Source organism: Falco naumanni, chromosome 3, assembly GCF_017639655.2.
Source record: "Falco naumanni isolate bFalNau1 chromosome 3, bFalNau1.pat, whole genome shotgun sequence".
NCBI lineage: Eukaryota > Metazoa > Chordata > Aves > Falconiformes > Falconidae > Falco > Falco naumanni.
Genome location: NC_054056.1, coordinates 60560015 through 60577752, shown reverse-complemented (window position 1 = coordinate 60577752; position 17738 = coordinate 60560015). Strand labels below are relative to the sequence as shown.

The 17738-nt window shown below is 37.7% G+C and overlaps 1 protein-coding gene across 1 annotated transcript in view; it reads left to right on the top strand.

Annotated features, from left to right (window-relative positions):
• Positions 1–17738, top strand: part of VAPA (VAMP associated protein A) — a 28833-nt gene that overhangs the window by 5446 nt on the left and 5649 nt on the right. The window contains exons 2-3 of the mRNA XM_040585698.1: positions 10792–10944; positions 16252–16355. Coding sequence (XP_040441632.1) covers positions 10792–10944; positions 16252–16355 — 257 coding nt within the window. The remainder of the gene's footprint in view (positions 1–10791; positions 10945–16251; positions 16356–17738) is intronic.

Sequence of the window (17738 nt, the reverse complement as noted above, 5' to 3'; positions counted from 1 at the left end):
AATATTTTGGGTTTATTTCCATATGAACAAGGTCTTGAGAGTTAAGATAATTTTCTAAGTAGTATCCTGGTGTAGCACTTCAGGTGTTTGTTTTTGAATAATGAAAAAGGAAGAAAAAATGGTTTGCCTGGATTTTGAAAAGATAGTCACATCAGAATTTTCCCCTCCTGTGTTTCTCAAAATGTGGTCTCACTTGGAGTAATTCTTAATTTGACACTTCAATGCTTGAATAGGTCTGACCTCGACAGTGTGCAAAGTCTTAGAGGAAATAATAATTAAATACATGGAGGTAAATGGAATATGGAATAAAATGCAGTGTGAGTGTTCTGGGTACAGTGTACCAGTCTGATCTGAGACCACCTTCTCTCTCTATCTGTGTCTTTTTAAAAATTTTTAAATTTGTTTCTTTTTCATCATTTCTGTTGGCATCCCCCAAACAGAATCTGATTTTACCACTGGATTTACTGGGTGTCAGTACATTATTTCATAGAATGGTTTGGGTTGGAAGGAACCTTTAAAGATCACCTAGTCCAACTCCCGTCCTACGGGTAGGGACATCTCACTAGACCAGGTTACTCAAAGCCCTATCCACCCTGACCTTCAATACTTCCAGGGATGGGGCATCTGCAGCCTAAGCAAACTGTTCCAATGTCTCACCACCCTCATCATAAAGAATTTCTTCCTTATGCCCAGTCCAAACATGCCTCTTTCAGTCTGACTTCGTTGCCCCTTGTCCTGTCACTACAGGCCCTGGTAAAAAGTCTTTCTCCATCTTTCTTAGAAGCCCCTTTTATGCTGAAATGCCGCAATAAAGTCTCTTCTGAGCCTTTTCTTCTCCAGCCTGAACAACGCCAACTGTCTTAGCCTTTCTTCACAGCAGAGGTGTTCCAGCCCTCTGACCATTTTTGTGGCCCTCCTCTGGATCCCATTTTTAACAGTTCCATGTCTGTCTTGTACTGGGGATCCTTGCGCTGGATGCAGTACTCCAGGTTTATTGTGAGTGTGACAAGTCATGAAACAAGGCAAATAATGAAACTATAATTTTGTAGTGAGGGAAGTATTAATGTCAAGGTTTGTGGTATTGATGAAACTTTTATCTAAATGCATCTCTGGCAACCCCTAGTCAGTGAAAATTAACCCAAATGGGAATGGTGCAAATGAAGAGTTGTAAATGAAGTAGAATAGCTTGGCTTGTTTATCTTAGCAAAATGAAGACTGAAAAGAGATTTGATTGCTCTCTATAATATATCAGAAGAGGTAAGCACCGGGGAGAAGAAAAGCTGTGTAGGCTAAAGGGTAGGATTGGTACAAAAATTAATTGGCATCAAGTGGCTATGAATGTGTTTAGATCATTAGAAACTAGTTGAATTTAAAATCTGAATCATGTCAGTCTGAACCAAACTTCTGAAAATTATGTGGGCAGAAATAGTTTTAAATTCATTAGATGCGATCTTACAAAATGGTTTGCTTCATGTGGACTTCAGAAGGCTCCTCCTAGGTCATGAGGTTACAATTTTCTTGAAAGTTTGGTAGGACAGTGATGGTACCTAATTATGTACTTGAGCTAGAAGCCAGTATGTCATGGTATATATTCCAAGACATTAGAATAGGTTGGCTGAGATACATGTTTAATGTTTTTTTCTTTGTAAGAAGGAATGTTCATAAATTTAAAAATCATATACCTAGGAGTAACTGTTCCATTTGTGAAGTAAACTTTGTAATTATAATTCACAGGAATATGATGGTTTAACGTGCTTAATGTGTTAACAGTATGATGTTAATGTGGCCACTAAGTCTAGTAGACCTAATGAAAGTAAAAACGGGTTTTTAATTTGTATGTCTACTAGCCATGTTCCATGTTACAGCTCAAGTTGGATTTCTAGCTGCTTCTATAGAAGTGAGCTGACTGGTCATGGGTAGCGTGGCTGCATTAGCTCAGCTCAGTACTGTGACGTACGTGAAGGTAATGAGGGAATGGAGTTTGTGATGCTGCCCGAGTGACAAGGCTGTGACTGGATGCAACTTTTACTTAAAGCATGTTTTCCTGAGTGACTGTAGGATATGCTGTACTTGACTTTCAGAGATTTGGGATGGAGACCTGTAGTCTGTGCTTCCAGAGAATGAAGGGTCACACTGAAACTAAAGTGAGTTGTTAATGTCTTTGTGGGTGTAGTTCATTGTTAGCTGGACCTGCCTGTGGAAAATTTTAATGTCTTATAATATAAGCCTGTTTAGACGAGGCCCATTATGTGCTGAGGTTAGGCACCATTTAACAGTCAAACACCTGAAACTGTTTGGGTTTTTTTAAAAAGAACTTTCTGGGCTTTTGTCCATGAGAAGTGTGAAATCAATTTATTTTTAAAGTTACTTTGTTCCACTCTTGGGATACTACTTGAAAGGAGACTGGTGAAAACCGCAAGAGCTCTGGTGTTGTTTAATCTTTGAGTCTGGCCACTGATAGCAGGTTCTTCGAGCACACTGGGAAAAGTGCTAAGTAGCAGCTTTTGGTCAGGTCTTCTGTAGAAAGACTGATTTTTCTATGTGCCGCTGCAGCTGTCATCTGATATGATTGCAAATATTCTGATTACTACTATAGAGTTTGAAGAGTTTCTTGTATATTGCCATTCAGATCAGAAAGGTGTATCCAATTGTAAATTTTGTATTTGAGGGTGCATACATATTTGAAAGTGCTGAATATTTGAATATTTTAAGCAGCAGAGCTGGGCTTTTCAGCATCACTGGAACTGAAACCTTTTGTAAGCTATAGTTGGTTAAAATGCAAAGCAAGTTTAAAAGGGAACAGAAAGGGAAAATTTACTTGTTCGTTTAGTTCTAGTTCAAGCTAGTATTCTTGACATTCAGGAGCCTCTGTAATTATCAAATTCATTAGTTATCCAACATTATGCAAGTAAAGAGAATAGTTGCTCCAGCAAGGAAGGGTTTAATAACACAGCCCTTACTGAACTAAATTGTAAATACTGCATCTGTACTGAAAGATTGCTTGTACATATTGCTTAGTTTTTTCAGGACTTTGGGGATAATTTGCTGGTTTAAATGTTCATGTTTAGCTGGTAAAAATATTTCTACTGCCCTTATTTCAACAGTGAGAGCACTTTGGGATGAATAATACTTTATTTATCATTAGATTCTTAAGACTTTATCCTAGCAGAATAGCTACTAATTTTAGTATGCTCTTCATGTGTATTTGGCAAGAATAACAATGTGACCAAATAAAGCTAAATTGTAAGTAAGGAATTTACACTGATGTGGAGGTTAAGTTTAAATAACAAGCATGCCTTTGATGTTAGTGACGTGACAGTTCTTTAGTAAAGGCACTCTTTCAACAGGAAAACATCAAGAATAGACCTATATGAATGAATTGGACTCAAGACTGCTAGATTATAAAGCTTAAGCTAAATACAAGCATTAATATCTTTGGGTAAGGTTGTTCCATTGTACACCATCTTACTAATAGTGCTGTGTGTTGTTGTGGAGGCTAAAGAAACCGTTGTCCATATTTAATACTAAAAGCAGGACAGTCTCCTTTTAGTCTGTTTTTCATCTATTATATAAACCAGATAATGTTCTCTTTACCGGAATTCATGGTAATGATCTGTGGCTCCACTTTACCATTGAGATAAATGCTTATTACTTTTTTACTGTGTTTTTGGCCATTAACAACATGTCAGTAACAAGCTGGGATGAATATGAAATTTAGATCCAGTAAGAAAATGTAAGAAAGAAAATTGTTTGGTTTGTCTGCTTTGAAATGCTACTGTATTGTATCACTGACTTTTCTGTCAGAATGGGAGGCAAAAGGTTTCACCTTTGCCATCAGACCCCAGTAAAGCATGCATGCATGCCAGCATCTGCACAAGCACGTCTAGCAACCTGGATAACCATATATAGGCTCTGCTTGCCTGTTTGACAGGAAGATTAGCTCTTTTAGGATTAAAAAATGGGCATTGTCTCAGCATTTCTTAGAAGGAAAAATCTTTGACAGATACATCATCAGCATGGATGCAGACAGCGTGTCATTGTGGGGAGCTCAGATAAAATCTGATGTTACCCATGGTAAACAGTGCTAGCATAGAATCAGCCTTCAGGAGCTCTGGGCACTGAGATGTGTCAGCTTTCTTATGAAGCCTTTTGCATTCTGACATTTATGTACAGGTTGATGATAAAACTAATAACTTTCTCAAGTGCTAGGGTAGAAAAAGAAGGAAATATGTTGTATTATTGGTCTAATGTATGGATATCTACATGAGAGCCATGGTTATTTGTAGGTATTATTGATCTTGCACCTTCATCCACTGATTATTCCTCATCATTCAGACCTCTAGTGTTGAAGTATTAATCCATGAAATGTAAGCTGTTATGCTTCGTAGACCAGGAATAATTTTAACATAGGTAATTTGTCAGTCGGAATTTTTCTTCCAGTTGAAGAAGGTATTTGAATGGTTATGGTTTTGGTATTTCAAGAGGAAGGGATTAGGCTCATTGGCAGTCCATGTTATGCATTCTTTTCAGATTATTTTCACAGAGGTCTGAATATTAATTTCTTAAAAGTAATGTATGGAAATAACAAATCTCTCTGTTTTGTGTCAGCTGTCACCTATGCTTTTTTTCAGAAAGTACTATAAAGTTCCATTTGGATAAGTGCTTTATGTATATTTTAAGATTATTTTTCTTATCTGACAGTCAAGGTAGTTTTGACTTGCTGCAGGCCACTGGTCTTTCATTTTTAGACATCTTTCCCTCATTACCCTTGGTGGAGGATGATCAGGTCAGGGAATACTTAAGTAAACTGGACATACCTAGTCCTTGGGCCCTGATGGAATGCATGCACGAGTGCAGAGTGAGCTGGCAGATGGCAAAAGAGGCTGATGATAACCTTTTGAAGTTCAGCAAGAAGTGCACAGTACCGTGGGAGGAATAACCCCCCATGCACCTGTACATGCTGGTGTCTGACCAGCTGGAGAGCAGCTTTGCAGAAAAGGCCCTCAGGGTCATGGTGGATACCAAGTTGACTGTGAACCACCAATGTGCCCACACAGCCAGGGTGGCCAGTGGTGTCCTGGGCAGCACCAGGAGAAGCCTTGCCAGCAGGTCGAGGGAGGTGATCCTGCCCCTCTGCTCAGCACTGGTGAAGACACAGCTGGAGTGCTGGGTCCAGTTCAGGGGCTCCCCATTATGAGAGAGACATAGACGTACTGGAGAGAGTCCAGTGAAGGGCCCCAAAGCTGCTGAAGGGACTGGAGCATCTCTCCTGCGAGGACAGGCTGAGAGCTGGGGCTGCTAAGCCTGGGGAAGCGAAGGCTCAGGGGGATCTTACCAGTGTACACAGATACCTGAAGGGAGGGCGCAAAGAGGACAGGGCCAGGCTCTTTGTGGAGGTGCCCGGTGACAGGGCCAGAAGCAAAGAGCACAAGCTGAAACTCAGGAGGATCCCTCTGAACAGCAGAAAACGCTTTTTTTTTTTTTTTTTCTTTTTTTTTCTTCTATGAAGGTGACCAAGCACTGGCACAGTTGCCGTGGGAGGCTATGGAGTCTCTGTCCTTGGAGATATTCAAAAGCTGTCGGGGCAACTGATTCTGGGTGGTCCTGCTTGAGCAGGAGGTTGGCCCAGATGACCCCACAGGTTCTTTCCAACCTCAACCATTCTGTGATTGCCATGTCAAATGATGGGAAAGAAAAACAATTAAATTTTGGCCTAATTAAATACTTATTACATTGTACAAATGTAGATTACATGGGGCTATGTTAACTTATTCTTTCTTTATTCTGTTTTTACTTCTGATTCTAGCAGAATGAGTTGGTGGAGATCCTACTCTGTTACTGTCAGGTCAATCACAAAAGTTAGTTCAGTTATTCTCAAAATTTGTCTTTCTGGCTTTATAATATTATTGCTAGTTTTTATCCTACTGACTTTAATTCCTTTCTCATTCATTAGGGCTCAAATTGTCAAATGCACTAAATGATTTTTCTTTGCCTGCTCAACCTGACTTTATTGTGTGCTGGAAGAAAACTTCCCCAGTTTGTTTTGGTAAAGATGTCTTGAAGTGCTTTGTATCTTTCAGGTACTCTTGGAATTTCAAAGGTAATGAAACAGTTGTGAAAAAACCAGCATCTCACTTAAAGCATATAATCCCCATAGTTTTTGAAATTAACACTGTAATTTACACATTTTAAGGAGTTTGGGTTCCTTTTGCCAGTCTGTGTACTTTTTTATGTGTGCTTATATTGTTTTCAGATGTGGTTGAATATATCCCTTTACTGTGCCAGTTTACAGCTGAAATAAACTTTAGTTCTGTGCGTGAAATGGAGTGCTCTCTGGCAATCATCTTAGATATACATCTTTATAACAGCTATTGTTCAGTGTCTTAAAGAGACGATATACTTAACCCTTAAGGTTTTACATATAAAATGTTGTTGAATCTGTTTAATAGTGCATGCTCATTTTTTTATAACTCCAGTTATCTGCCTTCTAATTATCAAAGATTTTATATTTAATAAAATGATAATTTCTTATCCAGTTTTAGATAGAGGTGATATTCTGTGACAGGCTCTGTGTGTGCATTGTGACAGATTTACTAATTTGAATGGAGCTCCTTGATAACCAAACCTGTCCGCTTCTTCGAAGTTCTTTTATATTCACTCTGTACTACCAACAACTAGAGATACCGACGGTGATCTCTCACCTTTTCCAGGGGTACCCCAGGCTGAGGAGGTTGGTTTGAGCTCTTCCTTCCCACTCTAGAAAGGCATATTCATGTCATCATTTTTTCCCTTACGTTTGACCATCCCAGGCAGTAGAAGGATGACTTTTGGAGCTGAGGAACTGAAGGAGACTTAAATTTGAAGAGAAGAAAACACTGTTGATCAAAACAATCTCTGTACACGTTCTACCTGTCCAGTAATACATAGTATTTTGGTTTTATTGCAATATAACTGGCAAGCTTGTGGCAAGCCAGGAAACTTGGCCCTGTGTTTCAGCAGTGGAAACTGGCTCTGCTGAATTTGTGTCACTTCTTCCTTGCCCACTAGTTGCTGTAGTCTGTGATGTGTAGTTGCCAGAGGCAAACCCAGCGTTAATGTTGCGGTGGCTGCACTGTGAGATTGCTGGAGTAGAAATTCAGTACCTAATGTTTTTGGAGATATCTAGTATTTCTGGGTGTGATTAGGTAGGTGTCTGTCATTCCTTTCTAAGACTCTTTCTTGTAAGTCAAAAAGAGGAAAAATCTCAGCATGGATTGTCATGGCTCCGTTCAAAACTGTTGGAATGATCTGGCACTCTCACAACTTTTATTCTAGGAAGATGCTGTCATTGGTGTCTTGAATTTACACTGCTATAAGGGGGTTGCTGAACTCCCTGTCCCCTTTAAAGTAGCTTTGACTCCCAGAGATTGTTAGATTGAAAAAATAGATCTATAAAGCAATGATCTCTTGTCATTAGACATCATATTTATATTTGTATAGCTTGAGAATTTTGTTAGTTTAATTACCACAGCTTCTGAAAACCCTAGTTGCAGATCCAGAAGTCCATTGTCTTAAGTTGTACAAATGTAAGATAAAAGATAGTCTTAAGCAGTTTACAGTGGAAGTATTGGGCAAACAACAGTAGAGGGTACTTGTGACCTATTTTGTCTGGTGGGTACAGTTAGAAATCAGCCAGTCTGAGGGTTAAGTGCTCCAATAAAAACCAGCTTTGGCCTGGGTGTCATGCAAGCAGTGAGATGCTCTTTTTCAGAGGATAATGCTGTCCTGATATACCTGTATGTTTTCTGAGATGAAGCTGGCATGCATTTGTCCATCTTTTGATGCATGTGCAGAGTCTATCCATCTTTGCCTGTTCTTTTCTTTGTTTAGATGCTGTGTGGTACAGCCAAAGCGTTTCTCCTTCCTGATTCTACCCCTCCCCTCCCTTCTCTTGTTTTTCTCAAGTAACCGTCGTGATTTAGGCTTTTGCGCTCAGACTGTTAGTGCCAGCTTGTACTTAATTTCCTTACTCCCCCAAGGGTAGTGGTGTTTATGTTTGTGTGAATGTGAACTCCAGAATCCTCTTCTGCTGTTGCCTGGTTTCTTTTTTGAAGGCTATGTTACATTAATTTAGATTGTGTGGCTTCTGAGTGGTTAGAGAGATGTTTTTCTGATTTACTGTCCTCGCGTCTCTTCCTGCCTGTCCATGCTCGGATCAGTGCTGTCTGTTGGTATGCCGCTAAACTACCACAACAGCTGGATTCTGCAGGAACAGTGAAATTCTGTCATCTTTTCCTTGTGTACACCAGTTTGTTATCAGCTGTTTATGAAAACTGGTGGTTGCAAGTCTCAGAAGCTTTATACAGCTTTTTTTTTTTCTTTAAAGCTTTTAAAAAGCAGGAGAAAGGTAAAGCTGTAAGAAGGGTGCTCTAGACCTTGAAAAAGATTTCAGTCTGCTCTGAAAGAAATGTCTGATACTAAAAAATGTCCCTGAGCTAAAGGCTCTTTTTTTTTTTTGGGAAGTATCCAGGAAATGCAAAGGAGCTCACTGCATTCATGTACCTGGGGAACAAAAGCAGATTTATTTTTTTCCCAATTATCTGTGGTGTTAGGATTCAAAATACTGTTCAAATTATTCTGATATTTCCTGTCAGTTCTATCTCATTAGTATGTACTTCGAGAAGGCAGGCATTAGGGCAGCTTTCACGTCTCAAAAGGAACAACACTTTTTTTTCCTAAAGTTTAAAAAACATCATCACTTTATAAATTCACTGCTTTAAGTAAGCTATTTTTTAATAGTATAGCTCCTTTTCTTGGTGACTGTGCCTTTCAAAATGAGCCTCTGAACTGAGCCTTTTTTTCCTTTGAGTGGAATTTCATTAGTAATAGTAGTTGAGATGACTGAGAAGCAGAGCTCCTCAGGCTGTCTAGAGTTGCAGTTAAAAAAAGCAGCCCCCACCTTTGAAAGCCAGATTCAAGGTGCTGTATGCTGCTGGGCACTGCAAAGGCAATGCCTAGGTGGCTATTACTAAGAGTCTCTGAACAACTTCCTCAAAAATGTTTGTGTAGCTCAAAAATAGATGTTTGGTCTTTTCTGAGTGTATCACCAGCCTTAGATTTAGAGGAGTGTTCAGCTGCCTGATTTTAGTTCAGCTTGTGGTATGGGTGATGCGAGTTATTTTTGGACCACACTATAATAAATGCAACTGGATCCTGCAAGACCCGTCAAGAGGCAAGTGGCAGGAAACTTTGAAGTAGTTTTGTAAATCATCCTTGTGTGTGCTGTGTAAAATTTGCTTGGATTGAGAGGGTGACTATTTAATCCACCGTATAAAGCTAGATTAGAAGTGAAGTTTCTGACAAGTACTACCAGTTCTTATTTTCACAGAAGAACCTTGTTGAATGTAAACCTAGGTTGCATTTATCTTTGTCTGCGTCTCTGTATTCTGGTTCTTATTAATTCCTGTTTTAGTCCTTTATTGATTTGTATCTTGGTGTTTGCGTCAAGACTCTCTCAAAATCTGGCGTTTGGAATGAGACAAAGATATCTGTCGGGTAGTGAGCCCTCTAGTGTAGTAACATGTTTGATAGTGGCCAGTACCGTTTCCTTTGGAATAGTCCAGACGCCCCTGTGGAATCAGGTGTTCAGAAAAGAGTTTAGTTTACTTCCTTTGTCTCATGCAATTAGTGGTTTCGTTGTGCCTTACAACTTGTTCATATCATGTGTAGCTTTCATCCAATTTAATCTAAAATTTGCTTTCTTTGTGTTTTTTTAATGGAAAAGTAATTGTCATGTTTTCAATACTGATGAAAATTATTTTGTAGTAATTTAATGTGTAATTTGTAAAGAATGATAAAGAAGGTTCTTCAAATTTATGTACAGTGAAATATTATTGAATTGATTTCATATTCATATGAGATTCCATTTTCTAAGTTACATTCTTTTAGTGCCTGTGCAGCCTTGCTTTCAGATGACACAAACGTAAGGGGGATTAACACAGCTCAGAACACTGTGAACCTTACTTGCTTTTTGTGCTGTTACTGTGTGGCATCACGTGGCAGTGACCTTTGTTGGAAGACATGCTTTTGCAACTTGACATTGAAATTGTGCCTCTTGTCCAATCCAGTTTTAGAGGCAAGTCCTATCCTGGTGGTTTAACATAAACACAGTTTAGAGAATACACTGCATTGAATATGTAAATATGGCAACTATAACTTCTTTTCTGTGGATCAGTTATAGAGTAAGTGCATAAACAACATATCATCTCTCTTGCCTATTTTGAGTTTAAAAGATGAGGCTGGTGTCTGTTTCTGTCAAGTCTATAGGAGCTCAGAAGCACAACAGAAGTTGAAATTTGAAATCTCAAGAGCAGTTAGAAACACTGTGATACTGAAACATACTATCTTTGAACATTTGAAAGAGTTCCAAAGTGTGTGTTGCTTCTGTTCCTGAAGAAAACTCCAGCAAAATTTACATTTGCATATGACCATTACCTTCTAGGTATTTAAAATGTTAAGAATGATTTGGTAAAATTAGCATATATATATATATATATATGAATTTTTTGCACCAGCAGCTTGTGTCTATCATACTATTTAAGAATTATTTGTTCATTGCTGTAATGTTTATTATTATAACTAAGATGATAGAGCGTGCTTTGTGTGTAACAGTATGGGCTTAACAGATGTATGATTTAACATGCTTTTAGAATTTTGTTGCCATCAAGTTGTATTTTAAAAATATGTGATGTATACACAGATTTTTTTTTTCTAGAGTTACATGAATATTTAAAACAACAACCCTTTTTCCAGGTCCCTTTACAGATGTAGTAACTACAAATCTTAAACTACGAAATCCATCAGATAGGAAAGTATGCTTCAAAGTGAAGACCACAGCACCTCGTCGATACTGCGTGAGGCCGAACAGTGGAATTATTGACCCAGGATCATCTGTAATTGTTTCAGGTAAAACCAAATATAAATATATGCAGTGGTAGGTTAGGTGGTTTTAGGCCTTTAATGAAGCTTTCTAATGCTTGATCCTGCAATGATACATGAAAAATCTTCCATATAGAAATACTTGCCATTTGTCACATTTGTCTGCAGCTGTCTGAAAGGAGAAAAAGAAGGTTGGAAATAGCAGTGACTTTAACGGTATCTGTTCTTCAGACTACTGTATCCATGCTTATATCTTGAAGTAGGGCATTTCTTGGATGCTGTGATGTGTTTAAAGTTTTAACATTTGGCAGTTCATTGCATTTAAGAAAACCCCCAAAATAATTCATTCTGTTGTTTTGAATAGTTGTTTTGACCATGGTACTGGTCCCTGAACTCTGTTGTTTCATAGTTCTTCCATTTATCACAGTAATATATGTTAAGTGGCAGTCATTAAATTGCTTTTAAAAATTAGATTTGCTGTTACTTTAGGTAAATGGAGCAGTTCATAGCCCTTAAATTTGAAAAATCTAGTATGTTTCACTATAGAGACACTCTCCCCTTATTCTGTTTCTGGGTTTTTTTTAGGTGAGAGAATGAAAAAAGAAAAAAATATCCTTACTTTTCAGCAGAGTGTGAGCCCTGAAGCCAGACAGTATTTTATTTTTTTTCCATGAAACTCCATGTAAATTTGGCTTACATTCAAAATTCTGTGGATTGTCAGAATGAAGTTAGTTGGATGTATAATGGTCTAATCCTATGCAATGTGTGTGTCAAAAAGACCAGGTGTTAGTTATCATGGGAGTAGACATTGTCAAGGAAATGGTGTAAGACTAAGTGTCAGTCTTGATTTGGTAACATTTTCATGGGTCATTCTCCCAATTATCTAGAGGTAGGAATCTCCAGAATAAAGGGGATTCTCAAACCAGTGACTCCAAGAGGTGAGAAACTCTTTTATTTCTCTAGACCTACCATATTTCCCAACTTGGAGAGCGGTTAATCCCCTCTTTATAGGTTGTGGAGATCACAGACAATACAGGTGTGAGCTCGTGTTCTAAGTCTAGAAAGTTAATTTTTGTAGAATGATTGCAGAGCCATAGCAAAGCAAGAGGGGAACATGGAGCAAACCTCAGAGCTTTTCAGATTCATATCCTTATACCCTTTGGGAAGTTTAAAAGAAGCTGGAGAAGCTTCAGGTTATGTGTTCAAATGTTGCAAGGAGTAACTCAGAAATACTTTGTATTTATGGTTGATTGAAACCTTAGACTAAGTTTTCTTGTAGGAGAGACACCAGTTTACTTATCTAATATGATCTGTAGAACGTGACCCTTTAAAACTTCAACATTGTTTACCGTGGACAATCCAGCATCTTGTGGATGAAAGATCATTTTACTGAAAACTGATTCATGATTCAGTAGTCAAAAGCCTACTTCATTTCCATCTTCAACTTCGACTTGCAGCCATTTTGTCTTGACTGAGTGTTTGATCTGGTATCAGGGATCTTCCCTGTAGGTAGTCATATATCACAATCAAGATATTGCTGGACGTTCTTTTCAGAGAATTGAAGAGATTGAAGGATTCCATTTGCCTATTTTAAAATGTGTTTTCATAGTTATGTCATTCTTTTAATGCTTGGAATATTTCAGTGTTTTAAATGAGATAATACTGGAGCTGTAAACAGTATTTCAGCTTCAGATTCACCAATAAAGGGAAACAGTATCATACTGCTTGACTCTTCAGTTTGCATAGCAGGGAATCTTTGATATCCCTTTTTCTGTATTACTGGATTCTCATGCAGTTATTCAGCTACAGTGACACCCCCCCCCGCCTCTCAAGATGCTTTCACGTGTACTTGTTTAGTTACAGTGCTTTTCAGAATTAAGTTCTCTTCCCGAAGTGTCAGCTTAATCTTTTTGGTTTTAAGCGTATGATTTCTTTTGGGTCACTTGGTAAGCTAACTATGCAGATGATTTTTCTAGTGACCCACTTTGTTATCTCATCGATCTCTCAACTGAATCTTTTCACTGCTGACTCATCTTTCATATAATTAAAAATAGATTTATCTCATGTTGTTGTGCAGAGAGAATTCACTCTAGGATACCATGGGCTGAAACTGTTTTCAAAACTAAACGTTGACTTCAGCCTATATAATGCATCGTGCTCATTGAAAGTCAACCCAGTTTTTAAATCTATTGTTGGAGATGTAATTTACAGTCATTTTAAGAAAGTCCATGGGCGTTTTGTTTATCATTCAATTGTGAATCACTAGGTAGCCTTCTTCAGCAATGTTTACACTTTCTTTTTTCCTCCCCAAAATACTGATTTGGAAAGATCTGTTTTTCTTTACCTTGATGCCCTAAATTAACTATTTATTATTGTATCATGTATTGCTTGTTGTTAACAATTGCTTGTTGTTTTTTCTTTTCAGAATATAGTGTGTTACTCTTCTTTTAGAAAACTTGTTACTGTTCTTCCTTCTGGTTTTCAGACCCCTTTGCCATTTATTTTGTGGAGAGAAAGCCCTCCTGTGTAGAAAACCTAGGCCTATTAACAAGAGGCTTGCTTTCATAACTGTTTATTGCGGTTCCCCTAGAAGTGATCTTTGGACGACTCGGGGATTCCAAGAATATGTTTAAAACTGTGCTTTTGTATATTTAGGAGATTTTCCATGATTACTTAAAATCATGAAGAGCTTTAAGAGCTCTTTGAATTTGTGGATTGTCTTTTTCTGCTGCTTTTCAATTAAATGAGATTTTCAGTTGTTACCGAGTGGCCAAAGAACGTAAAGTTATTTAACTAGTTATCCAGGGATTCTGCCAGCATGTGAAGAAGTTCTGTGGTGATGGAAAGCTGGCTTTGCCATAATGGAACAAATCTTAGAGATAAATTGCTATAGCATTGATATATGGAAGAAGTATTTAGTTTGATCAGTTACGTTTTGGACCACAGTGGGACCAATGATTAAGAAAACCTGACTTTTAAACCTTTCTAAACAGGTTGTTTGAAAGCATGTCAAATAATGCAGTTCCTTTATGTACTTTTCTTTGTGAGATAGATCTGATTCAGATTATTCACTTACCCTTTGATTACATTGTATATAAAATTTAAGGGGAAAAAAAAGATATATAACCATCCTGTAGCAAACACCTGCAAATTGTAACTAGTACTTAAGGCCTAAGGTTGGGTGGCAGTGTAATTAAATTTAGAAGTAACTTTTCTCGTAGGTACTAGTGAATGGAAAATGGAAAGGCCAAGTTAGTAATTTTGATACTGCACTTAGCGTTTTATATACTAATGCAGTTCAGTCCTACCATGAAGAATTTACTTTCTGTGAAGGGAAGCATATTGAACTGTACATCCAATGAAGATTCAGAATTGTGGAAAATATAATTGAATTGTTTAAAAGTATAGCAGTATTGAAGTCTACAAATTGGTTTAGAATATATGGGAAGGTTGTTCAGAGACTACAGTGTATTTTTCTAGCTCAGTCAGTATTTCTGCTATAGGTACATTTACAGATACCTGTTGATAGGACTCCGAAAAATGTTATTCTTGGGGTTTTTTTAAATCTTTATCCAAAACTACTTCAGCTTCTCTGAGTCCTTATCCTCTGATAGACCAAGTCACAAGTGTTGTACCTACATACACATGTTTAAATATAATTTGTGTTGTTCGGTCCTCCCATCTGGACTAAGGCAACTAGTTGTCTCTGAAAGGAGACAAGCGGGCTAACATGATAGTTTGTTTCAGGGTCTGCTCCGGCCAGTATGGTTGGAGGTAGATGCTGCTTGTTGTGTATCCCTCTCTCTGCTTCAGTAGTCCCCCAGCACTACCATAACAAAACTTGTGTATTCAGGTGGTTCTACAAACCCTTATAATATGCCCCTGGGTATGCAACTGTATCCTATAGAAGTTGTGATCTCCTGGTCTGTATTATAAACATCGTGTTATTTCAGTCCCTGTGAACTAAAGAAACCACACACATAATAGTGATGCCAGGATGACCGGGACAGCTGCTATGTAGTGTAAAAACACAGTCTGCGCCTGGATGACCTTGTATAACTTGGATGGATGAAGGTGGTGCTGTGCTGCTGTAATTAAAGCTTTCATTTAAAAGTATTGTATCGTAGAAATAATGGAAGCTATACTGTCAGTGATGTAATTTTTTTCACCAGGATTGTGCACACCTCAAAATAACAACTTTAGAAGCATAAGTTTCTGTTCTTAACCAACAGAGTTTTAAGCTCTGGAAAGCTGAAAATACAGTGAAAAGGCATTAATTTAGAAAGTATAAACTGCTTGCATAATCAAACTCTGGTAGCAAAAAGTACAACAAAAACAACAAAAAAAAGTAGCACAAACTTTGTTGTGTCAAAGAATCTGGTTCCATCCAGGTGGTGGTGTGGGTTTTTTCTTTTTTTTTTTTTTTTTTTTTAAATCTGCATTACAATATGTTGGAAGCTGAAAATGCAGAGAGAAAATACATAAGATAAAATGCAAGGAGTATTATGCATTTTATTTTAATGTTTCACTTAAAGCTGCCTTTACAGGGAATTTGATTTTGAATCTCATCCCTCTATTTGCTGGTAAGGTGCAATGGACACCCAAAACGTGGCATGGAGTTAAATTGTGTACCTGGTTTTTGGAGTACTTTTAACTGTTGGACTGGATTTACGGTTAAGAATGTTAAAACCTGAGTATAATATATTGTGTAGTTATTATATAACTTAAACGCTAGATTTTTTTTTTACAAAGAGCTCAGTTTGAAAGCATTTTGAAGATGTATTATTAAAACCCTAGACAGCTTTACCTCCTATAGTAACTGTAGTTTGAAGTATTTTAGTAGTTTTGCTCCCAGCTTAGATTAATATACCACCCCCCACCCCCCCACCTCCCGTGTAACTATTGTAATGTGTGCTACAATTCTTTAAATTTGCGTGCATTTAATCACACAATGTGTTTATTCCAAAGCAAAGTCCTGTGCTGTTTGCTTCAGTTTGTGGGTTTTTCTTTGTTTGTTTGTTTTGGGGTTTTTTTTTTTTTTTTGGTGTCTGCCTTACAGGATCTGTTTGTTCATACTTGTATATGAAATGTCTTTTAGCTATAGTAATTACAGAAATAATTAATGTCATCTACACCAGACTGAAAAACTTAAAGCTCTTTCCTCTCAGTACTGGTTGCTACAGTGTATATCTGCTGTATTTTCAATACTGTCTTTTGCATTTCAACTTTAAGTGTCTGTTCGGTGAGAAGCAAATCTGAAGCGTATAGCATGCTTGTTACAGTGATTAACTGAAGAATCAAGAGTTTTATCCTTTTTTTTTTTCCTGTGAACAGTAATGCTGCAGCCTTTTGACTATGACCCAAATGAGAAGAGTAAACACAAGTTTATGGTACAAACAACCTATGCACCACCAAATATTTCAGATATGGAGGCAGTGGTAAGTAAAAATGGGGTAAAATGACTGTTGTATATTTTTTTTTTCTTAGAAACTCAGGCTTAAGTGTAAATGAGTCGTGTTTTTGCAATTTCTTTCTGGAGAAGAATTGGGTTTTCTCTGAACAAGTACGACTTGCATATGCGATTCAGGTATTTTAATATTAAATACAAGCTTAGTTCTTAGAACTCGCTTAGTGAACTGGTGGAATGGAAATAGTGAATCTAAGGTAAAGTCAGTTCAGTGTTAAAATATGAGCATGTTGTACCCTATATGTGGCTAATCTGAAGGGGATCAACAGATTGTATTTGAAGGAATCAAGAGTATGTTTAAAGAACAAGCCTGAAGCTGTATGAAATGGGTGCATTTGCTTTGAAAAGTGTTTCAGTGAAATGTTGTATGGGATTATAACAAATTAAAACATTTGGAAGACTAAGATAGGTCTCTCTAAGAGATACCAAGTGGCTAAATACAGCAAAATCGTAGATTTATATTCTGTTTTAACAGAATATGCTGTAGATTCTGTTCTGAGGCAGGACTGGTCTGATGAAAGGTCCAGAAAGAAGATATTTAGGTTTGTGTTTGTTAATTCAGAAGGAAGGACATCTGTTGCTGACGTTACAAGCTGGCAGAAATGGGAAGGAAGCCTTCGGTTGTGTTAACACGCCCTTGAGGGTGTACATGAACTCCCGTAAGCTTGTATATTAAGGTGGAGGGGAATGATGCATAGGCTTCTGTCTCTAGAGACTGTTTAAGGAATGCCTGGGTTTACACAGGTGTGTTCAGTGCTCACTCAAGGCAGAGGAGGAGAGGGGAAACAAAGGATAGAGACGAGGTTTTATAAATTGCTGAAATCCACTAGACCTGCAGATTGAGGCTCTGTCCCCTTATATGAAAGGAAAGACTACTGTGGCATCACGCTTCACTGCAAACAGTGGAAAACCTTGTAGATTTTGTGAAGTTTTTTGAGACATGTAGCTCGAAAGGTAACATTTCTCTTCCTTCTTGTTCTGGTTTACTTTTTCTTACTATGCTTTGATAGCTTTTGGTTATGTGTGGTAAGTGAAGTGTAACTATTTGGTGAGGATATAAAAAGCCACTTCAGAAATACCTTTCAGATAATTGCTTTCTCGGTGTGTTTAAGTGTAGCATACTGAGAAACATATGTTGCAGAAAATCGATAATTGTAGTTACAAGTCAACTGTACAACTAATGCCACTGAAAAGGAGAACAAACAAAAAAAGGGGGAAGTGTGCTGTGACAAACCTGGGTGTAGTCTGTAAGACCTGCAGTTCAGTTCTAAGGTAATTTCAGAGGACCTATTGGAAAAATTGCTGTAGACTTCAGATCAGTTTCTGAGCCTAAGGATTTAAGGCAACTACATGA